The 25116-nt window shown below is 37.5% G+C and overlaps 1 protein-coding gene across 4 annotated transcripts; it reads left to right on the top strand.

Moving 5' to 3' along the window:
* Positions 1-22764, top strand: C1H11orf24 (chromosome 1 C11orf24 homolog). 4 transcript variants are annotated; one of them, XM_087919747.1, is made up of 6 exons: positions 1-127; positions 2816-2910; positions 16155-16291; positions 17746-17956; positions 19242-19355; positions 20787-22764. In XM_087919747.1, the coding sequence occupies exons 3-6, from the start codon at positions 16271-16273 to the stop codon at positions 21944-21946; spliced, it is 1506 nt and encodes a 501-aa protein (XP_087775873.1). In that variant the 5' UTR covers positions 1-127; positions 2816-2910; positions 16155-16270; the 3' UTR covers positions 21947-22764. The 4 variants fall into 4 exon arrangements, with proteins under 4 accessions (XP_087775873.1, XP_026562456.1, XP_087775880.1 ...); XM_026706671.2 differs by having other exon boundaries at positions 100-224; XM_087919754.1 differs by having other exon boundaries at positions 115-270.
* Positions 22765-25116: the final 2352 nt, after the last annotated feature.

Raw genomic sequence — 25116 nt, 5'->3', positions numbered from 1 at the left:
GGAACGAGGGGCGGGGAGTCAGAGGGAGAGGCTGCGGAGGAAAGGCGGGTCTTGTTGCCAGTTGGGGCCGATGCTGAATGGAATTCTGGGCGGAGCTTAAGGAGTGGAGGGGCGGGACTTTGTGAAGGCATGTGCTGTGGTGGCGGGCGGGTGGGGGGCGGCTGTGTTTCTTGCTATTTGCTTTCATAACGCGCGTTCCTTCCCAGCGGGCCCGTCGGACGGAGGTGGGATGCGGCAAACTAATCTGGGGAGGGCGGACTAATGTGCTCGGTACTTTCTCAGGCTTCCCTTCGGGGGACGCGGTGGGAGTCCCTGGCCTTGCCACCTGTTGGGACTGCTCTGGAGGAGCGGAGGTGCAGGAAGCGGGCGGGAGAGGGGTTCTTGCAGCTCCTCTAACCTGGAGTCCGTTTTGGGCTTCTTTAAGGGAAAAAAGCCAATGCCCGAGGTTTCTAACCATTTTGCAGGGAGCCTTGCCTGACTCTTGAATGAATGCCTTCTCCGCTGGCGAAATACCGCAGGCGCCGCGCTGGCCAATTCTTACCACTCCCCGTCGGCGAGGGATGAGTTGTGCCTGGAGTTTGCACAGTTTCGTCGTGCCAGCACTGGCAAAGGGCGGGATCTAAGTTTGGTTTTGGCAAGGGGCTTCGCCGCTTTGTTCGCGTTCTCTAGCCCTAGCAGATAGACCGGCCGTTTCTACTTTTTCCCTCTCCCATCCTCCCTCTTAAAGTATCGAGAGACAAAAGTAAATCTTAAGGCGTCTTTTCCCAGCCTGATGTGCCCCGGCTGAATTGGACTACATCTCCCATGTTCTCCAGGGCACCCGGCTCTGAAGGCAGGACTTGCGAGCCTGGGAAGACACAATCCTAACGATTGGCGTGATTTGCCTGGAGCTGCTTAGCTCTTCTCACATTTCTGCCTCATGTGTGTCATTGCAATTCTAAAAGTAGCGTTTTCAATCGCGGCTCTGCCTGTTCCTGAGGGGATGCTGTTTTATCAAAACCGCTTTGATACTATTATATACAGTGCCAATAATAGTACATGGGGGAAGTGTTGTTAATTTGCAAAAAGAAATTTGAAAAAAAAAAAAGAAAATGACTTGCATCCAGTGTGATCCAGGATGAAACAGCAGAGCGAGGCAGACATAAAAAAAAAAGCATCCCTGGATAATCCCCGTGCTCTTACCCAATTCAGAAGCTTTTCCCCTTACAATTCTGGAGTTGTTTAAGTCATAATTATGCACGAGAAATCATTCACAAAATACTGTTGAGAAAACATCCTGACATTGAGAAATGAATGAGCTATAATATGCTGTTTAATAATTTGATATTGGATGCTTTGGCTTCTTTTCGTGGTGCATTTTGCTTTAAATGTTATATTTAAAAAAACAGTATACCTAGCAAACTATGCAGAAATTTATTGATATTTATATAACCATGAGTAATGTATAGATAGGCATACAGACTTAAAATTTCTATATTAGTTCAGAGCTTATTAACATAAGCTTATCCTCTTCTGTACATTATGGTCTGTTTGAATTAAATTCATCCACTTTTTGTCCATGCTTTGTCTGTTGCATCATTTCCTTGAAGCTGTGGCACTTTTAGCTAAGGTCCATGTAGTTATTTTTCATGTACCGATGGTTATTTTGCTACCAAGAGCATGAGCTTTGAAGATGTTTCTATAGCCTTCTGATGCTGCACCAAAGCCTCTTTGCAATGTATATTAAAGTTCTGAAAAATAAAGGTGTGAGTGATACAAATCCAATCAACAACTTTCAGTCTGTATTGGTCATCTAAATGTAGCATTAAATTCTTCATTGGGGCAGAATGCTTATCCTGGTCATCTTTTATAACAGTACAAAATATCTTATAATATTTGTACATGCTGAAGTATAATCTGAATAGACCCCTTCCCCAATGCTTGTTTTGATAGTTGCAGTTGGAAAAGGCTGTTGGGACTGGAAATTCCTGCAAGATACTTATATTTGTTTGATGTATATTTTATGCATTGTGCTGATAACTACCTCAGATTGCTTATCTACTTAGAAAATGTTTGAACTGCTAGTAACTGCTGACATAAGCTATCCATTCAGCTATCTAAATTGCAGTACAGATTGAATCTATATAGAGAATGACCCTTGGGCTCATGGCAAATCTGTATGTAGCATAGCAAGTGTTCCTGTGTTAACTGAGCACAAAGAGCATACAATTGTATCTTTAGGACGGGCTGTTATGATCTGCCTGTTTTATAGTTTGGACCAGTTCTTAACTAAATCCTGGCTGTTTCAGTTTTACAACCCAAGGACAAGGCATGTTGATTGCCTCCATTCTTCTGAGTATTGGATCAGCTGTGATTTTCTTAAGAATACATGGGTTTGTCTGAATTATTTTTTCATGGAATCAAGTATATATAGTATTTACTATTTGATTGTGACATGCTTGAGGCCAGGTTCCATGTGTTGGATCAGTAGTATGCAATGTTAATATGTTTAGTCATCCTGCATTTCTAAGCTGCCATTTTGTAAAGGAATTACTATAGATTCTTAATATTCTAAAGGTGCCCATCAGCTTCCAAAGTTGAGGATTTCTGCTCTTTTTTGTTCTATCTGAAAGGCACAAAATCTATTTTTTGGAGATAACCATTCTGTATAGCAATATAGTTAAAGTCCTTTTCTTAAAAACTGATAAATGGTCTTAATGTTTTCTTTCTACTTTTTATTTCAGGCTTTTAAAGTATTCAGGAATTCTATCAGGCATCCAAAACATTGTGGTGTTGCTTGTGATTAATTCTTTACTTTCTGCTTCTTTTTATCCAGTCTTGATCTCACAAGAACTGAGCAGCTGATTGTATAACTTTTGAAGACACGCTGTCCCCATTACCTTCTCTTATGCTGAGAATATGTGTTACAAGGTAAGGAAGAAGGGAGAGCTTCCCCTTTCACATTCAAATATTTAACTATTTAAAATATTTAAATTTCAACCCGTCTGTGAAGCCCAGAACAAATGCAATAATAATCTGCAGATGGAACTTCTATAAATGTTGAATAATGGCCGTGACATTTCACTGAATGTGACTATGGAACTATAGTGTTTAGTAAAAAGGATTCTTTTTTTTCTCCCTAAATGGAAATCTTTTACGCAGAGATATGCATCCAAATTGTTAAGAATCTTCTGAAATTTCTAAAACATGACTGAAGTTAAAACTCCAAATGTAATGAGTCCTTGTAATGAGTCAACATTACATCTGTCTCTCCCATTTCTCAAAATGAAATTCCACTTCTAAGGGGATGACTTGAATTTTTGCAAACTTGAGAATGTTCTGAATGTGTTGATATTATTTCCCTTAATGGTCCTATATTGGCTATTGTTCTGTTGGCATCCACATCAATATTAGCTTAATAATCACAATTATTAAACAACCATCTCCCTTGTTTTTGGTCACCTCTATAATAGTTGTTCCTTGTGATTAATAAATGCATGTCATAGTTGCTTCTTGAAAATAATAATAAATGCATGTCTCTTATTGTTTATGTATACATCAGTCAGATTTCCAAAACTGTTAAATCTGTACCTACTCCAGGCAACATGTAATGTTAAAAATGATACTATAACCAATAAAAACCAAGTTATCTTGAAAAAGCAATTAAAAACACAATTCCCAACTTCCATGTTCCCCCAAAAGACCAGTCACGTTCCCTAATCCAGGGCTTGGGGGAATGTGCTTGGTCTTCAAGGCTAACTTAAAATAAGGTCAGGTTAAAGGCTATTCAAACTATTCTAAGAACAAGGTGGTTGTGTGTGTAATTCTTCTTTTTATGCACTATTTAAAATGTTCCAGGGATTCTCTGGGAGTTTTCTGAGAATAAATAAAACCCTTTTAATATATAGGTAGTCCTCAATGTATGGCCACAGTTGAGCCCAAAATTTCCATTGCTAAGCAAGGCAGTTGTTGATTGAGTTGCATCTCATATATGACCTTTTTTGGCAGTTGTTAAGGAGATCACTACACTTATTAAGGGAAACTGTGCAGTTGTTAAGGAAATCTGGCTTCCCCCATTAACTTTGCTGGTCAGAAGCTGTCTGTAAAAGTTGCAAAGATTGATCACATGACCCTGGGACAGTGCAACTGTCATAGATACATGCCAGTTGCCAAGTGCCCAAATTTTGATTACTTAATCATGGGGATGCTGCAACTGTTCTAAGTATGAAAAACTTTTTTCAGTGCCCTTATAACTATGAGCTGTAAGTTGAGGATTACCTGTGGGGCCCCTTTCTAGCTCTATTATAGTAGTTTAATGGTGAGTATTTGAAAGCTAGTTGAAAAGCCAACAAGCCTTCCTTGCATGAAGAACTCCGTTATGCCTAACTCATACAGTTACAGGGTTAAACTGTACCATTTCATGTGGTAATTTTCTCCATGGAACAGAATCAGAAATAAAGAGAGTACAGTGATAGTGTGACTAACAGCAGGCTTTTTTCATTGTTAATATTATTATCCTAGAGAAATTTGGTTTTTCTCTGTACTTCCATTCAAAACAGTTTCTCTCCTCCCACACACATCTGGTGTTTGTAACTATGAGGCCTGTTTTTCAGAAGCCAGTTTATTTTTTGTTTTAAGATACTTGAGAATCCTTGCTGCAAATCAGTGCTAAGAAAATGACCCTTTATCGGATTATTTAAAGTGGTTTTAAACATTAGGGGAGCAGGGAGAACATGTTGAAAGATGTATATTTTTGTTGCATAATTTACAGTTCAACAGTGAAGAAAAATTCAGTTTACAACAGTTTTGCAAAATACAATATTTTCTTTCATTTTTTGTATATAAAATTTGTAATTTAGGAGAAAACTATGGTGGATTGTGTTCTATCATTGGCCAGAGGGAGTAAATGCTGATAGAAAAATTAAGGTACTCCATGATAAAGTATGACAAAACATAGCTAGAGGAGCTGCTTGTTGCAATTTGTAGAGGATATAAGGAATGGTCTTGGAGAACCAAAGAGCAGCCACCCAGACAACAAACTGACAAGAGTGGCTTAAGTCCATTCTAACTAATTAATTTGAGAAAATATATCAGTCAGGCCCTTTCTTAATTCATGTGAAGATAAAGTGAGGGAAGCAGAAAGCACATTCAATATTCTGCTACTATTACCGTCCCAATAAAGGTAGTTTTAGATTTACAGTAGAACCTCTAGTCACGACCGTAATCCATTCCATGACTTCGGTCACAACTTGATTTGGTCGTGACCAGAAACGAGACTGACTGCATATGCACATACAAAGAAAAATGGCGTGGAAGGGGAAATCACTGTGGCTGTGTTTGATCACCACCTGAGTATTTGTTTGCGACCAGATGCAAAAAATTTGCCCAATTTTTGGTTGTCACCTGATTTGGTCGTGGTCAGAAGCATTCGTGACCAGAGGTTCTCCTGTATATGGCATTGATTTCATTCTGCTAGGTAGCATCAAATGTTCTTTCAGAGCATTTTTTCCAACATCGTATTAAAACATTTGGCGCACTGTCATAAGAATAAGGAAAAAGTTGTGGCTTCCAAAAGCTAACACACCTTTTTTTCAAATGTATAAACATCATAAAACATTTTTGTTAAGACGTCAATGTCTGTGACAATACTTCCTCTAGTTTGTTTGCATTTTGGTTTTCAACACTAGAGAAATGCGGAGGTAGTTCCTCTTCAGAGGACCAGACATACTATTCACAAAATGTAATATCTTTATTTTCTGATGACTTCAGGTTAGGAATATGCCTCTTATAAAATACTGTGAGAAACAGTTTTAAAACTTTAAAACTTTAAGACTTTTATCTGTCTTAGGTTCTCTATCTTAGTGCTTTCCTTCAGTGTTGCTTCAGTGTTGTTCTTAGCTTTTCTTATGCAGAAACTCTGATTGATCTGAGCCCTTTATCCAATTCTTACCTCATCTGGTTAGACTGAACCACTATATCACTTGCCTTAAACAAATTGGGCTTCTATCTGGTACAAAGAAGAAGCAATAAAGGATAAATTATGAGCAAGACATTATTTTTCATGAGGCCATGTTTGCATGCAAAGTACTTCACTGGAATGAAAAAAAAGTGCAGTGCTTGAATGCTCCGAAGTAAACGCTTACTTTGCATTGCCTAAGTTTATTGGGTCCATTCCTTTCATTAGTGTTAATTCTTGCATCATCTAGCCATTTATATCTGAACCTTGTGAGACTTCAAAAACTTTGATTAATCAGTGTGAAATGTGCTTCAAGACAACCATTTATCTATGCATGTACTGTATGTGTATTTCTTCTGGAAATATTCAACCATGTTTAAGAGCATCTGGGATACAGCTGAGACGGTTCTCTTTATGCCACATAACTTTAGAGGATATTGGGCCAAACTACTTTATAAGGTGGGAATCGTAGTGATAGTATATCCAGCGGTTGCCATATTGGAGTGTCTGGGCCACACAACATAGCAATTCTGTGAGTGAGTATAAGATCCATAATTAATAATTGCTTCTCCAATACTCTCACCAAGTAAAGTATTGTTTTGGTAACTGTCCAGTCATTCAGCTGTGACTCACATTAATGATGCAACTCTGATCTTGGTGGAGCTTAAGTGATTGGATATCTAGGCATGCCAGCTCTGTTCTCTGCCTGGTTAGGGAATGTTACTTACCATCCCCACATGGTTGTCTTTTTTGTTGAGGAAAATTACCAGGGGAGGGGGGGGTGCAATTTGTATTTCTTATATTTAAGTTAATGTGAAATTATACATATTCTGTTACAAATCTGATAGAACTCCTCTATTGAGGTGTCCTTGGCAGTCTCTGAGCGTGCTTGTTTTCTTGCAAATGTTTCATTACCCTAACTAGGTAACATCATCAGTGCTAGTAAGGAGTGGTGTTTGCTGTCAATTTATATTCCTATGTCTATAAATTGACAGCAAACAGCACTCTTTATTAGCACTGATGATGTTATCTAGTTAGGGTAATGAAATGTTTGCAAGAAAACAAGCAAGCTCAGAGAGCACCAAGGACCCTCATTTCAAACCACGAGCTATAAATATTATCCTTTATTGGTATCATCATCTATTATAATACAGCTCTGGAATTTATCAGTGTTAGATTTCCCTTCCATCTCCCTTGCTCTTTTTTTTTTACATAGATTACCAGAGACTGAAAACCCTCAGTAAAGATAAATTTGCCTGGTTTCTGGTTTTTGTTTTTTGTTCTGATACAGGATCAATAGCTCCACTGGCAACTGGAAATGCTACAGTAAGTTTTTTGTTGTTGTTTCATTGTGAGTTTCTTCAGTAGCGGTTGTTTGTGAAAAAGAGGTAGATCAAATGTTGAAACTTAAATTTAGCAGGGAGTTTAAAGCTGGAAAAGTTTGAAATCAAGCATGTGATTTCTAGGACCATTATTAAGTTTGTCCAGAGAGAAGAAAGATTGCAGTGAAGAAAATAATTTGCTTCGCATCCTGCATATTCAGTAGGGCACCACTGACAGCAATAGTTCTTGGTATGCCGCAATGAATTGCATGTGTTTAAATAAAAGCTGGTGTATTGGATTTTACCCACACGTCAATGGAATCCTTTATTTCATGTAAGAGATGAGAACATTCTTGCATAGTTTGCAATATTTCTTGGCAACTTCTTGCATACTATTCCGGAAAGCATAGCTCAGTGCACATCTCAGAAGACTGTAGCATTTTCTCCAAGCAGGAGTTTCCTGTGATTAGACTGCTCTTTATAGGAACTCCAGATGTAATGTCATTGGGCCTTACTGTTAGAGTTGAGAACTTAGATACTTCCCTATCCAAGTATAATGTTGCATGTTGGACTATAACTTGCATAATTCCCAGCCAGCACTGTCAGCAGGCTATGGATTACTACTGACAAGAATTTACAAGACATGCTGCCCAATGCATCTCAGGCACCTGGTAGAGAAGACTCATACATGTTGCATGTCTTGAATAATTATGTTAATGTCATTAGACTAAAGGGAAATTAGTGGGATCCTCATACTGATTATGTTAAGCTGCCAAACAACAGAATTCTGCTATAAAGGAATGGAAGGATAGGCTGTTTACTTTAGTAATTATAGCTGGGAAAAGTCCACCATAAATACATGACACTTGATCTTGTGTAAACAACCTACAAGCAAAGAGTTCAAAGTCCTTATCTGGAGGCTGTTCTTCTGAAACTTCGAAGTGTGTGTAAATCTTAATTGCGATGAATAAGATCAACTATCCAATATGTTTTGTTAGAAACCACAAGGTAATGTTTCTGAACCTCTGCTTAATATCAGTATAAATGCAGTCTAGAGAAGTATCTTTTTTGTGATATTAATTCACACGTGCTTGATTCCAGTTTGGTTTGATAAGAAATGTTCCTTGTGCTGTCAAGCCAATTCTATTTTTTTGCAAATGGCTAAACTTTCAAATGTACTTTCTATTCATATGTAAACCTTTAACTGTAAAGGAGTGGCTCCATTTGCCAATTCCCTTGAATAGTTAATTAAATGTGTATCTCTTATTGGGATTTTGGACCTTTCAGTTCCAATATTTTGCTACACTACTTGTTTTTTGTGACCTCTTGCAGTAATTTCAAGCATTATAATATGATGCTTATATGTAACACTGGGAGACTTACCTAGATTCCCACATGTCTAAAACTTGAGGCGTAGTCACGGTTGTGAATTGAATTATCTTATGTTTAAGCAAGAGTCAACTTGCATCTCCACTCCAATATCATAACTCAAGTCCAGCCTTTGTGTTAACAAGTATTATTTGTAGATGAAGATCTCATCCAGTTCCTTCCTGTTCTTGACACACGAGTTGAGACTATTGATGTGTCACTAAAAAGTGCATTTTTGGACCTTCCTGCATCATACTCTGTTTATGCATAACCATGAAAAATAAACATGTATTCATGTTAGGTTTTGTTTTTGTTTTGTTTTATGAACAATTATAGCTTGGGTGTAAAGTATGTTGGAACGATGATATATACATGAGATTAGCATAATAAAGCCATTGATATTTTATTAATATATGACGAAGGCTTAATATAAGAGGTCTTTTTTTATTGAGAAACATCCAATTGTAAGTAGCCCTAGTCACCTTATGGCTTGATTATTGCAGTACACTCTGCATGGGGATGCCCTTGACGACTGTCCAGAATGTACCAGTATGATTGACATGTTTTATATGCCTGTGTGACATCCTTGCTTTGTGAGCTGTACTAGTCAACTGGAGTCAGGTGGTGTTCAATCAGAAAAAGGAAATTCTTGACTGCCTTTTCTCTGGTAAAACCTCCTGTAGCGAAAATCCTTACTAAAAGGATTTTAAAGATAAAAAAGATTTGGGGGGGCTGACTAGCAAGTAGAAGTAGTAACCAACTTGTATAACAACCACTCAGTTACAACAGTGATGATAAAGTATCTTTGTGACCAGTCCTCATGTTTGTGAACTTAGCAGATCCATAAAGAAAAGAAAAGTTGAAATAAGACCATAAGAACAGTCATGGTTTCATTTAGTGACCAAGTTGCCAGGTCCCAGTTGCAATTGCTAAATAAGAATTACCTGTAATAGAAAGGAAACACCAGACTCCCCAAGAAGTAGAGGACCCGCTGAAGCATATTCTTCCTAATCCTTGAGGGACCGGTTGAAAACAGCTTTGAGTCTTTGGGACTCAAGAAGTCAAAGTAGTAAGGAAGTAGGTGAATCTGGAAGCAAGTATTTGAGACTTGTTGTCCTGCTGTCACATCAACACACCAATAAATTCTCCAATCACAGTCTTTGAGCATATAAGTAACTTCTTGAGTAGTCTTTGGCTTCTTTTTTTCTGAGTAAAAGCTCTCTAGTGTGAGGAAACAGCTCTCTTCTCTGTCTAAGCCAGGGGTGTCCAACTGTGGCAACTTTAAGACTTGTGGACTTCAACTCCCAGAATTCAAAGCAAAGCTGGCTGAGGAATTCTGGGAGTTGAAGTCTACAAGTCTTAAAGTTGCCACGGTTGGACACCCCTGAAAATGAACCGAGTCCTGGCTGGGCAGCACAATGAAGTGGAGAATTTGTTTAAAAGGTTTGATAAGGGTAATCCAGCAGATGTTCTTTGTCATCCTCTGGCATTTCCCTCAACCTTTTCTAACCTCCACCTCCCTCTTCTTCAGAGCAGCCTTTATGCTCAGCAAGCATTGAATCTGCAGGTACTCATGTTTTGCTGCTGTGGCTTTACCACTAGCAGGCTGGTATTTTCCCTTCCGCCACAGACAAATATTTATCCTAGATACTTCCTCCCATCTCCTCCCACCATGGGAGATAAGATGGGCTTACATATCACACAATGCTGTAATCTTTGCTTTTGACCTTAGCAAACCCAACCCACAGATTTGAGGTTTATTTAATACAGTGTGATATGGCTGATCTTGTTCTTGAGAAAATCTCATTGACCTGTAGTAATTATATCACTTTCAATGAACTTACAGACTAAATTAGTTACCGTATATCATGTTCTAGAATCTCCTAGATATTTATGTTTATCTGGCCTGTAATCCTCTGGTTCCTTTCATTTGCCTTATATAGGTAGCCTTTCAATTCCCCGGCTCCTGTTCCCAGGATTTTAAAATGTAACAGGAAGTCAGCATCTATTATTAAGCGCTTTAGCACCTGCAATTCTACCACTTCAAGGTGCTCACGGTTTTTCATCTGTTCTCCTGAAAGAAGATGATCCAAATTAGAAATTAAGCAGATCCACTGACCTCATTGTCACCTAGTGCTTTCATTAAACAGCTATTTTTATTTTTATTTTAGTTATCTTGCCACCTTAAGCTGATTCTTGGATTTAGAGTTTTGGGAGTTTTGTTTATTTTCATTTGATTTAAACTGTTTAAGCTATAAATTGTGGTTGAGGTGGCCTATACATTTGATTAGTAAGCATTGAGGAAATTAAAATTCCCAGTAACCATCATTTAAGCCCTGTTGGCACAGTGGTTAGAATGTAGTATTGCAGGGTAACTCTGCCCACAGCAAGCAGTCAGTTCTGACTGGCTGAGGGTTGACTCAGCCTTCTAGCCTTCCAATTTTGGTAAAATGAAGATCCACATTGTTGGGGGCAATATCCTAACTCTGTAAACCGCTTAGGGCTGTAAAGCACTATGGAGCGGTATATAAGTTTAAGCGCTACTGCTATTGCTAATTTCATGGAATGTCACAATTCACTCATGGAACACATCCTATTTATCTTCTCTGTGCTAAGTGGTCAGTAATACATTCCAGCCATGGTACTGTTTTAAATTTCTTTTTCCATTTCTTTCATCTAAATGTTTTCTAGAAGATTGTAATTTTTTTTATTTATATACAGGTGTGGGCCCGTTTAACATATGGAGCAAACCTTTTTATTTTTTGTTTAAACAAATTAAATTTAAATTACTATAATTTAAATTATTATATTCTGTTCATGGGTATCATCCTAACAAGTCTGCCTCTAAAATGATGTCAAGTTCTTTAGAAACTTGAGCTCATCCTTTTGATTGCTCTGTATATTACTTTAAAGATGCTGAAAATTGTCAGCTAATGTTCCAGTAACATTCTTTTCCTGTTAGAGGAAGTAGTGTTATGGTTCTTAACATCGGTCCTCTCTTAATTTCTCAGTCCACCAAAATTTAATTTTGAAATCCTCTTGATTGTGAAGCTTGACATCTGTTTGATATATTTTCCAGTCTTTGTGAGCAGTGCCCTTCTCAAAAACATAAATTGGTTCATCAGTTCCTGTTCTTTATTTCTGATTTAGTCAGCACAGCAACAGAACAATTATGTCTATCTCAGAGTACTTTATATCTTTTTCCATTAAGTTCTTTGTTTCAAAACTTATCATTTCCTTTAAAAAGTTTCATAATAGGATCCAGTTGCAGCTGTGCTTGGTTGCATCATTTTTTTCCATGTGGACAGCAGTAAAAGCTGTTATCAAAGCATATGAGTGTTCATAGTAGTACTGTCATAACCCTGTTACTCCATGTTACTCAGAGATAGTTTCACAGTCCAAAGGGTTGGAATGACAAATCATCAGTCCATCATTACCACCTTTCAGTCTTGCTAAAGAAGTTGTCCTTTCTCTATTTGTCAAGGCATCAATCACACAATTTCTGCCAGGTGAAGTCTGTTGTCTTCCTGTGGCATATTTTAATTTTTTAAATAAAATTTGCTTCTTAATATGCCCAATATACTAATAATTAAATGCATTCAAAAAAGTGAAGAATAAATAATTGAAAACCAAAAGCTACATCTTGGAAATGTTGATTTGTCCTAATGTGGTTCTCGAAATATATTTGCATTTACTTTTTAGCAGTACAGTGAGAAAGTTGATGCTAAAATAACAGCTTGCTTATGACTCTGCAAGAAATTCATACCTGAGTAGAGATGTTCTTTCTCTCCAGGGTTAATGTCAGAAATTTGAAGTAGAGAAAAACTGTCTGAATAAATTTGATTGTGACCAATCTTGTGTTTTTAATAATAGTCAGAAAAATGCTGTAAAGAAGGCTACTTAACTTGGTACATTCAAGACATATTTGAACTATGATGACTGATGACAGTAGGATTGTCAATCCAACACATCTGGAGGCTTCGAGTTGGGAAAGGTGACCCAATGGCTTGATTGTTGCACCCTAGATTTCAACAGCGATGTGTATGGTCATTGGTTTAATTCTTTCAACCTGCTATTGATAAACACCTAGCTTCTCTCATTGCTAACTATATGGCTTGGTTTGGGGCTAGCAATTGTATTTTACTAACATATTAGCTCTTTCCCCCCCGCAATATAAACTGTTGTCCAGATTTCTGCAGTTGTTCAGTTTCCTCCTGTTCATATTCTTGTATTCTGTACAACATACAACTGTCCCAACAACTATATCAGCATTCTGTAATTATTAAAGTGCAATATAAACTGCTCCCATATTTATATTAGAGACTTTATACACAGAACATATAGAAAACATCTGTTTAAACATTAAAGTTTAGGAATATCGAACATTATTTCAATGAACAGAAACTAAGATGCCATTTTGAACATAGGTCTTTTGTTCAATAGACAGCAAAATGCATACAGAATAAACAACAGAATATTGTGGGGAGTTATTGTTTTTTATTGTTTGTATATTGGATATTTATCTTTGTGAATCTCCCAGAGTCATTGAGAATGAGTTGGGCAGCCATATAAATTTTCTTAAATAAATTAGTATTGTGTTTTTTACCTACTAAAGTTATTTTGTACATTATACTTAACCACCTGAGAAAAAATGTGGTAAAGTTTACTATTTTAAATTGAGATTTTTCTAATGCCTTCTAATAGACTCCAATTGGATTACTGCAAGCAGGTGGTAATGTCTAATTGTTTAATAACAAAACAAAATACCCTGTGTACAAAATTGGAAGCAGTTGTGAAAAAGGCTCCCTAAAATGTTTAGTGTTATAGGTACAGGAAGAGTTTTTTTAGGTGTGCAAAAAGTATTTTGCCTTAAAGTGCTTTCAGAAATTGTATTGTTTAAGTTCTGGCTAGCCTTTACTGTTGAAACAACAGCTAAATTTTAAGATCTTCCTCCAACAGTAGATTTCAGTTGCTGTGAAGAATACATTTCAATGAATCCAGACCTACATAAAACATCAACAAAACCCTGTTTTATCATTTATCTGAAGAGCATTTGAAAACCTCTGGCAGTTCTTCTAATCTATGGTTATGATTTTGTCCATCATGGGATCTTTACTTGTTATTAACTTATGGTTGCTACTGAATGTAGACATCATAGTTTAATGGCAATACCTTAATAACCTTCATTTTTCAACCAATTTGTACCCCTGGAATAAGTTAGAACCACAAGAAAACCGCAAGACATTTAGAGCAAGGGTGTCCAACCTTGGCAACTTTAAGACTTGTGGAAAGTCTGGCTGAGGAATTCTGGGAGTTGAAGTCCACAGGTCTTAAAGTTGCCAAGGTTGGACACCCCTGATTTAGAGCATTTCAGCAGAAGCAACGCAAGCCTGTAAAGCATGCCAGAGGAAGGAAGGAAGGAAGGGAGGGAGGGAGGAAGGAAGGAAGGAAGGAAGGAAGGAAGGAAGGAAACACACCTGTAATTAGGAGATCACTTTCTGCCTGAATGCAGATGTCCAACTGGAGTCCCTCATGAGCTGAGCTTTGCATTGTAGCTCTTTCAAGTTCCCCAACAGAGTATGAAAAGCAAAGAATTTGTTCCCAGATGGATACTGTGCATTTTAATTTAACTTGTGCTTTTTAGTCTTGTTTAGGCCCTGCAGAACAACAGTCTGGTTTCAAAGTAGATATTTATTCCTTGCTGGTATTTATATTGATAGATTTATTGTCTAATTCTGCTTATTAGTGTGATTGTGCTTACCAGTTCATTTTCCTTTATATTAAACTTGTCTATTTCAGATATTCCAAATCAAGTCGCATCACAAACTGAACTGTACCTCAGGGCACTTTTTGCTTGAAATTTTCAAAGAGCAATGGAGCCTAGAAGCTTCTATAATGTTTTGGTGAACAAGAGTTTTGAAATGTGATGGGTAAATAAAAATCTCTCTACTAAGAGGAATGATCCAGTGGACCATAGTTTTTGTATACAGATGGTATTACGCTGCTTTATTTTGAGCTTGATTTGTGCTCTCGCCTCATAGATATCAGCCATCTACCATTCTGCTACGAGTGTGTTTATTACTCTTTTTTTCTGAGATAATCTTCCTTAGGGAGTTTTTCTCAGATGTTCTGTCTCTTGAACATTATTTCATAAAAAATAGTTTCTCAGATGTGCTTAAACAAACTGGAATTATTTTGATTCCTAGCCATCTTAGGTAGTGATTAGAAATTTTGGAAGTTGCGGCTTTAAAGGGCACCAGTTAGGGGAAAGCTATTTTAAGATGCAATGTTTGTGAGCTCTTTTTGTTAGCATGCATAGACTACATTTTATGAGGATGGTTTATGGGCTTCTGTCACTAGATACATACAGTCTTGGTTTAACGATGCTAATAGAAAGTGGAAACTCAGTATTTAAGCAATGCAATCATAAGTCAAAAAATCAAATTTACCTGTCCAGATAGCAACAACAGTTCCAGCAGTCCCAGTTGCCATCATTAAAAGAAGCCTGTGCAAGTTGAAAAGTGAGGATGTCATGCGATCAAAACTTCTGACTTCCTACTGGCTTCTCCATTGACTTTGATTGTGGGAAGCCTGCAGGAAAGATCAGAAATCACAACCATCTGATTGCAGGGAAGCCATGAATGCTGTACATATGAGGTCCAGTTACAACTACCAAGCCTTTGGCAGCGTTGCAAATTCAAATGGTTGCTGAATGAGTGGTTGTTACTGTGAATTAGAAGATTGCTGCTAAGGTTGAAACATTTTGGAAAGATATTCAGAAATATAGTACTTAAGAATGAAATCTTCCACATTCATATATTGCATACCAGGCTCATCTCTATCACAATTTTTATACTCAACATTCAGACTTGAAATGTTTTGTATTGCAATGAGATTTTAAGCAAGGAGCCAAATTCTGGTTTCTTTTTCAGTACTACTTGGCATCCCAAAGGATCCCTTTTCTTCCTTGGGGAGAGAGAAATTCTGCCTGTTCCTCAGCCCAAAGGCAAAATTATTTTACATGTTCTATGGGAATATTTCTGTCATTGAAATGCATAATGATTTCTATTGTGATTGCTGCTTTAGAAACTTTGGCCTAATGGCAGATCTACTGGGAAACCTAAAACAATCACTTTCATGATGTATTGTGTCAATTCTTTTTTAAAAGCCTCATTCTGGTGCAAGAGGCAGATGATAATACACAAAACAGTCATTGGAATTTTACTGCATTTACCATCTATAGATGCAAATGCCAATAGTTGCTATTTCAAACATATTTTTTCTTCCAGGCATATTGTGCTATTCCAGTCCACCAGGTGTCAAGGAACAGAATAAAATATTTGGAAAGATTACCTTCCTTTTTTATATTTCAAAAAAGAATGAAACCTGTCAAGACTAAAAATATCTTACAAATGGAGCATGTTTGCTTTTGCCTTGTATAAAGTTTTTTTTAATGGACTATCTCAAAAAGAGTCATTAAAATTTCAGAGAATATATTATTGCTTCTTCGTTCTGCTTATATTTTCTAGGTGCTAAGGGGGGACTTTGGAGCTGCTTTTACGTTGTGAGATCATTCTGTCCTGCATGGCTAGCACCAAAATTCTTCTTGCAATATTACAGCCAACATAATTAAGTAGCGATTCAAATGCCTCCTAGCCCTGTGTTGGTAAGTATGAATTTTCAAAACAGTGGAATGAAAATTCTTAAAAACATTTGAATTTTATGTTTTCTTGCTGTTTTATCCAGGTGATTACATATTCCAATTGAAGAATTCAAGCCAACCAGTTAAATTAGGGTAATAGGCAATCCGAAAAGCATTACAAAGTATTCTCTATGACTGTTCCTGATAGTACAGGTAACCCTCGCCTTAAAGCAGTTCATTTAGTGACCGTTCAAATTGCTGATTGTTTTATCTGAACGGAAACAATTTACCCTTAAAATCATCTTCGATTGGTTGAGAATATTTTTGTTTGTTTGTTTGCCATCTTTAAGAACTGCCCATTTCTCTCATGGAGGGAAAGAAACTATCTTGATGGTGTACAGTAAAAATGATAGAGAAATGACTGGGCTTCTTCAATATAGGATTATATTTTGGATAATAAGTAAAGTGCTGGAAACAAGCAAATCATTACCTGTACAACTGTACACTGATGTACAGTTGTAAGGATTCCCTGCTGGTGGCAAGAAGGCAGGTTCCCCACCCTTCTCAAAAATAAATAAATAAATGTGCTGTTCAACATAGCCAGTGCCTGTGGGTCATGAACTGTGTCCCATCGTATGAGATGAGATCTCTCCCTTGCAATTTTGGAATTTCCACAGTTCATAGTTGTCCAACTAATTCATCGCTGTTCCTAACTATCTAGATATGCAACTTAATGAGAGAGAGTAGGAAAGTGCCTAAGGATTTTCATTTGACTTTATTCTCCAAACAAAGTAATTTGTTCTACCCCGTTCAATCTTCCTCACTCCCCAGCTTTTATACCATTGAACAGCAGAGAGGGAGGAATTCAGGGCCACATGCAAGCTGCAGACTATTCACCCGTGTCATTGGTTGGAAATATAAAGAATACAAGTCGTTCTCAATTTCTAATTACCTAGCCTGGAATTCTTGTCATATGTCATGATAGTTTAAGTCGAGATACCTGCATGACTGATTCAATTTTCGGGGGGGCGGGGGGGGGGTTGTGGCAGTTATAAGCGAACACTGCAGTTGTTAAGCAAACCCATTGTCCACAAGCAGATGTTTTTTGGCAAGCAATATAAATTGTGATTGTGAGACACTGCATACAGCCATAAAATGTGGGCCGGTTGCTGAGTAATCATGTGATCATGGAGTGGGATTGTTGTGAATCTGGGTCGTAATATCTTTTTGAAGGTCTGTTGAAACTTCAAATGTTTGCTAAGTGACTGGTCGTAAGACAAGGACTACTGCACTCTAAATTTGAGCTGCCTGCTGCTGTTGAATTGTTGCATCATTTTACTTACAGCACTTGCAGATTTTTAACAGTTGTAAAAACTTTTTTTTAAAAACTAGAAAGGAAATAGCAAAACTGTTAAAGAAGCCTAAATATGCCACATTCAGTGTTTGGAAAATGCAATATGTATTTTTTCATTTGGCAGATTGCGTCACTCAGTGTCCAATTTCCAAGTTCCTTTCCAAGTCCGGCCTTGAAGATGTGGAGCAGGGTTGTATTTTCCCTGTTGCTTTCTTTATGTTTGTCTGATCATGGGAATTCCATTTTAAAAGAGAGTGGCGCTGAAATAGCACACATATATCCGCTCAGTAATGAAAAGCATTGTGAACAAGCTTGTAAAGGCTCAACAGATGAAGGTCAGTCTACCAATATTCATCTTAAATGTTTTTCTTGGGAAATATAATGTCCTCACCATTTTCCATTGTTGTAATTATGGTTTCTGTAAATGATAGCTAAATTATTTTACTGCATTAGTTAGATAGGAAACAAGCCATTATTTCCCCAGCGAATGACGATTCTACAAGGGCTCTAGAGCAGCATGTATGCATTCCACTAGTTTACACAGTTGTGTTATATTGCTTAGCCTGCTCTCTAACCAGGTGTTTCACACTTCGATAAAAGTTCATATCTTTTTGTCTCCCTTTTACCATATTTATGTCATGCTTTGGGGCTTGCAAAGCCCTTAAAATCAAAATTGATCTTGGGTTCAGAAATCATTCCATCCAATGCTATGTAAAGTAAGGACTTCTAGAGTTTAATCAAGCCTGACAGAGATCTAGCTTCTTTTTCCTCTCTCTATAAAGTCTTTGAGAAGATGTTGACACATTGTTAATTCCATGTTCCCTGATGTAATTCAGTCCAGTAGCCCACAGATAGGCAATTGTCTTCTCACAATCTTATAGCAATTTCTCTAGTCACTCTTCATACCTTTAATTCTGCTCCTTTTCAAGTTCAGTTGCCCGTAACTATTTGTTTTTCCCATCCCAAGATGTGTCCTTCTGCAGACAGCTGTTCAATCTAGTTAGTCCAATGTTACCTGTTTCATTTTATCTCTGGCTGAAGTACAGAACAGACATGTCCTTTTGGCTATATTATCTGTCTATTTTCCTCTCTTTAGTTACATAATTAGGGGGAACATTAAATAGCTATTCAGTGCCAAATTCCTTGCATTGTTTAACATGGAAGGTTTACTTAAATGTTTTAACTAACATTGCAGTGGACATTTTCCTGAATAGCATTTGCTTATAAACAAGAATACAGAATCTTAATCATAAGGAAGATGTTTAGTTGATAAAATTAATGTGATATAAAATATTTCTGGGAGCTCCATTTTAATTGCCATTCCAAGTGATTGCTGAAACAAAAAGGTCACAAAAGATTTGTGGGGAGGAAACAAATGAAAAACTGAAACAGAAATGGATGGTGGTCATTTAACTTTGCTAAAGTATAAATAAATCCTTGCTTCAAGGAATTCAGCTCTTCTTACACTGGCCTTACTTTTGGCCTTACAGCTTCGGGTTGACTGAGTAATTGGAACTGTATCTCAAAGCATCTGGGAGGACCCCTAAGTTGGCTGTTATTTGTTTTTCTATACATTGTTTGACTTATTCCAAATGATGTTATTTCTTTACGATTCACCAGATAATCCTTACTGCTGGTCGGTGCTGTATCAGAGCCACTGTGTCCTTCTCCGCTGTCCTCAGCTGAGTGCATGTCAGAATACCAGCAGACAAGATCTTAAAGAGCTAATGAGAGGTAATGTGAATTTAGCAGAATATTTTGGGTTTTAAAAATAATTTATAACAAGTAAATGACTATTTCACAAGACTCTCATATATTTACCATTCATATATTTTTGGAGTTTAAAAGTAGCTCCAGCAGAGCGTGCACCTGCCACTCTCTCACACACACCCTGGGCTGGGCCACCAAGATGGAAAGGTTGGGGACCACTGCTCTACACCACGTTCTCTGTTCTAAGTGTGAAACCATTGAGCTAGGGAAATAACCCTGTAACTGGGTGCCCATATGTTTCTAATGATCAGGACTGCGTAGGTTTTGTTGATCCTTAAAAGATTTCCTGCATTTTAGCAACCATGTTAGATGGAATGAATTCCTGAAGCCAACAGTCAGAAGTATGGATCTTTTTTTCTTCCCTTTAAGCACATTCCTCCCCCAGTTTGTTCTTTTAAAATGTCTTTCTCTCAAATATTTAAATGAACTGTATTATGATTTCCACATCAAATGTGCTTAAAGACATCATATGTGCTTTAAGAGCAGAGAAAGAAAAGCAACTGATATCCCCAGAATTATTCCCCATGAAGTATCTAAGATATTATCCCTTTTTTCCAAACCCTCAGTTAAGGTATTTGGAAGAAAAATACACTAGGAACTGCTGAGGCACTGACTCTAAAGGAATCTCTGGTATGTTTGAGAAGCGTTTTACAAACAGGGAGGGCACAACCTATTTGTGGGGAGAACTCCCAAAATACTGTTATTATTAAACTCCTATGCCATCCAATTCTCAACAACTCAACGTGAGGACTTTTAAAGTTCTATTGCCCTGTGCTGTGCCTAGGGCAAGAATCAGCTGATTGTTCTTGTTCATTGTTCACCTTCAAATTAATGACCTGCTGAATGTTCTGCCAGCCTGATGTGGATGAAAACAACAAATTTTGGAATAGCAGCTGCTTGCATACACCTGATTTTTTCATCAAAGGTATCTGCTTTTGTAAATGCAGAATAGCCCTTGCCACCTGTTTAGGTAAAAAAGATTATTTACATGGCCAGTTATTTAAAAATATCCCTGGTGTTTTCCTTAATACGTAGTATTATATGTAATATATATTCAAATATATACTTCTTATTGCTCCAGAGCAGATTCTAATGTTAAGATTTCTAAAATACATTAAAAAAACCAAAATTGATATAAGAAATAATACAAAAGATAGAAAGGGATCTGAACCTATAGGCATAGAATGCAATCAATTCAAAAGTGCTGTGCACAAGTTCATACATCCAGACAGATAGGTAGATATGAAGTGGTGGCTGGGATTTTCATTCACAGTAAGCAAATTGGGGATAAATCCATTATCTTTTATGTACCATTCTTGAATTTTGTCTGTTGAAACTTGTCCATGAACATTTTTGTCGAAGTTCTGATTATGGGTCTGGTTTTTGCTTTTTAAGAATTTGTGACTCGTAAAAGAAGAGAACACGAAGCAGGCCACGAGATAAATGATACAGGAAATATGAATAAAGAGTTGGAGGTGCTGAAGAGTTCCGAATCAGTTCAGAAAGCCACAGAAGTGCCTCCTTTATTAATATCAAGGACTACAATGGGAGCTTCTACAGTCAACTCCACAAACAATGCCAGTTTGGCAAAACAAAATACTTCCAGTTTGAGAACAACCACTGCCAGCCTTGTGAATGCTAGAGTTTCCCAAGATGTTGCAGGATCAACAGCCATAATCAATATTAGTAATAGCATGACAAAAATCCAGAATAATTCAACTGGTAGCATCCTAAATAACACCCTAAGTATTCCAAGCAGCCATCCTTGGTTAACTCCCACAAAAGGAGCAGACAGTACTACTGGCATTGCAAGTACTACAAAAGCAAAAGGGACACAAGAGAGTAAATTAATATCAGGCATACCTGAGAAAACAATATCAACAGAACCGCTTCCCAGGACTATGACAACCGCTGCTTTGACTACAATAGCAACTTATCCAGCACTTTCCACAACTTTAAAAAAGCTGCATAGAACTAGCATTCCTGCACCGGTTAACATTGGAAATGGTTCTCAGTCAGTGGTAAACTCATCTACAGTTGCATCCACCCTCCAGCCGTCAGCATCAACAGCCAAAAGCAGGATTCATACAATTGCAAGTACAACCATGGCAGCGACTTCTGCAGCAACAATAAAGTCAGCTGAATTCCCAACAGTTACAACAGACAGGATAAAGCCCACTTCTGATAAGGTAATTCCTCCTGTGTTTACTAAAGCTGCCAACATCACCACTTCACAGCAAATATTGTCTACCAGTCAACCAGTGAAGGGGACAACCTCTGTACAACCTTTGTCAGTGCTCCCAAGTACAACTCCAAAAATGTTATCCAAAACAACAAGTACAATACAAAGCAAAACCCAGGAAGATACAGATAAAGAAAATAGCTTTTGGCAAGTAGATGTCAATTTGCTCTTAGCAGTGCTTCTCTTTGGTGTTCTGTTTTTTGTAACAATTGTCATCTTATTTGCCATACAAGCCTATGACAGCTACAAAAAGAAAGACTACACTCAAGTGGACTACCTGATCAATGGGATGTATGCAGACTCAGAGATGTGATGAAATATATGTAGATTCGGATGTGAAAGCAATATAAATGAAAAGAAATATCATATCCATGCACACAAATAGAAATCTGAATCTATATGAATGAATACGGTTTTATAGGGACAAATAGAAAGCTTAAGGTGGCTTGTCATTCAGTTCCCTGTTTTGCCTATAAGACCACCTGAAAATGCTTCCAAATTCCTTTCTGTGCAATGAAGGAGAAATGCCATGTATCATGCTTTTAAAGTACTTTAAAAAAAAAACCTCATAGTTAAAGGGTACCATTAATGTATTGTTTCTCAAGCCATAGTATTGCTTCTATAGTGCTGGTTTCGTCTGCTAATGCCAAGGGGTGTTGGTGTTGCAAGTCTTCCCAGAGGGTTTCTTTCTGATTCCCGAGGTTCTATTCATCCCCTGTTTACCCCTATACAACAAATGGAGAAAAGGTGTTTTTCTTAACATGCCAATTTTCCTGAAAATTCCAGCTGGCATGAAGACTGTTAGCTGTTAATGCAAAGAAATAGCCAAGGATTAGCAGCATTAGCATCAGTGGAGCAGCACAAAAGAGTGCCAAAATCTTTTGGGACCCTTTCCTTAGGTATGATATGCTTCATTTAGGTACATTTTAAAACCTTCCCAGAATTGCTAAGCACTCTCATTGCTTTATCCTGGGGGGAAGCATTTGTTGTAAGGTTAGAAAATCTAATTGTTAAAAATGTATTTACCATAGTCTGTTTAATGCTATACTATTTCAAGTCATGTTGATTCTGCACCTTTTATATGATTTTATTTTTGTATCCATTCACTTAAAAATTGAGGCCTGGAGTCAATGTCAAGCTTTGTCGGCTTTGTTTCTTCCCTCCTCGATGTCTGTTTCTCACAAGCATTTTTATAACATCAATTCACATGGCAATTCTGTTATTTTTCTCCAAAGTTCTCAATATCTTTTTCAGCTTGATCAAAGCATTCACAGCCATTTTCCTTTCAGTATTTTTTCCAAATTCAAGATCTCTTGGTTCCAGTCTTTTACATATGACTTCATATATGACAGTGTATTAGTTTGTATTTTAATAATATTTGTAAAGATGGACATGCAAGGAGGCTTAATACTTCTTTTAAACCCTGGTCCGTCTCTAGATCCATTCAGAAAGAAAACATTGCCCTTGTATGAGATCTTTGGATGATCTTTTATATTTTGCTGTCTACATTTACATCTTCGATTGCCAAAGATAATGGAATAATCAAGCCTTAAAAATTTACCTTAGTGAGGGAAATAGTTAAGACAGAGATTGCTTAAAACATCTACCAGGAATCGCTAAAGAAGCAAGTTAAAATTATCTAAATTGCATAAATCCAATAGTTGTTCAGTACTGCAGGCTACTTTTACTGGCTGCCAGCTACCTGTAATTTGGCAGTGCAAATCTCACTAGGCTCAAGTTTGACTCAGCTTTTCATCCTTCCGAGGTGGGTAAAATGAGGATCCAGATTGTTGGGGGCAATAGGCTGACTCTGTAAACTGCTTAGAGAGGGCTGTAAAGCATTGTAAGATGGTATATAAGTCTAAGCGATATTGCTATTTAGGAGAGCTTAGAATTTACTGATTTGCTTGAAGTCAGTTCTCATGTGATTTGAATTTTCCAAAATCCTAAAACTTGTTTGTAAAATTCCAAAGGTGGATATGTGTAGAGTGATCTAAAAGCATTAGAGTTTTGAAAACATAAGTTACACTTAATTCCACAAGAAAGGAGAGGCAGCTGAAAACCTTGTAGCGTACATTTGTTTATCCCCAACAGGACAGAATGAAGGGTGCTAGATACTACATTCTCAATAAGCTTAAGAAAAAGACAGGAAGAGGAAAGCTGAAAACAGCCACTGCCACCTTTTGAAGTTTCTTTGCAGGTGACACCCCTCTGTGCACCAACTTAGGGGAGACCTCCCATCTCTGTTTAACTTGTATTTTCAAATGTTTCTTGCGTCTCTAGAAATGAGCCAATAGGGTGTGCTGTTGAGCTGTTCATGAAACACAATTTCATCTTTGGGTTGTCAGAGGACTTCCAAATCTGAACTCCCCACACCACCACCACCTCCCATTTCTCTTGTGCTGCTGCTCTTATTATCTAGCCATGATTTCTCTTCTGCCACCATCAATCTTTATAAATTACGTTTGAATTAGACATACCCTACAGTTGCAGTGAGTGGGTCCAACATCCTGCTGACCCCAATTAAAGTGAAGTAAACTATTTAGATAAGAGAGTACAACTATTTTAAAAAGACATAAATAGCAAGTGTTTACATACATGCTTTGCTCAGTATCAAAAACAAATCTACTAAGCTGGGGCAGGCAGAATGATTAAAATACAATTACATGTTTTTAAACTGCCTCCCATCGTCCCAAGCCTAGATAGAATGCTTAAGAATCAGGGAGACTCTGGTTCAAGTTGACCTTCATCCACAGAAACTCCCCAGTGACTTTGAGCTAATCATTCCCTTTCAGTCCAGCCTATACCTGGTAAAATAAAGGCAGATCAAAATATGAGACCCCTTTGAGCTTCTGGAGGAAAGGTGCCATATAAATTAACAACTAACTTGACATTTCAAATTTGTGTTAACAACTCAGAGTCTGTAGAAGGATAATCCTGGGTTCCAAGAAACTTGCAATCTGAACTTCAACATGCAGAAAGAACTGGAGGCAGGAATAAACATGAGAAGAACATGCAGCTGTTTGGCTCACATGTGCCAAGGCTTGTTCAGTTATATATAGGCCAGCCAATAACAAAATTCTGATAAAATGAAGTAGGCTAAATGTTTCACAATAAAATTAAAATGCCAATTAAAATACAGAATAAAAAGAGGACAGCAGGCACCACAGGGAATCAAGGAAAGAGAGAAATCCCAAGTGTCAGGAAAAAGGAGAAATCCAGGCGCCAAATCATTTAAGCCCAGCATATTTTGGAAATGTTTTTCAGGGTCACTTTTGGGATGTCTGTAAAATAATAAACTGACTAGCTGTCAGAATTCCTCACCCGTCCCTTGTTAAGGAGAGAAACATTAAATCAATAAAGCTAAAACATACATAGTGGAGCAGATATCAATAAATAGAAAATAATATTTTGCCTGTATCAGAAAACACGGTTGCCTGGCAGCCCTCTCAAAGGGAAGAGGGTATTGGATTAACGTGCAAG

The sequence above is a fragment of the Pseudonaja textilis genome, chromosome 1, assembly GCF_049901715.1.
Source record: "Pseudonaja textilis isolate UNSWEBS1 chromosome 1, rPseTex1.2, whole genome shotgun sequence".
NCBI classification, from domain to species: domain Eukaryota; kingdom Metazoa; phylum Chordata; class Lepidosauria; order Squamata; family Elapidae; genus Pseudonaja; species Pseudonaja textilis.
This window is presented reverse-complemented; position numbering and strand designations above follow the sequence as displayed.

Coding starts and splice junctions, on each gene's coding strand:
- C1H11orf24 (XM_087919747.1), top strand. CDS start 16,271: ATGCCTCCTAGCCCTGTGTTG. Junction 16,292..17,745: donor TGCCTCCTAGCCCTGTGTTG/GTAAGTATGAAT, acceptor TTCATTTGGCAG/ATTGCGTCACTCAGTGTCCA. Junction 17,957..19,241: donor TAAAGGCTCAACAGATGAAG/GTCAGTCTACCA, acceptor ACGATTCACCAG/ATAATCCTTACTGCTGGTCG.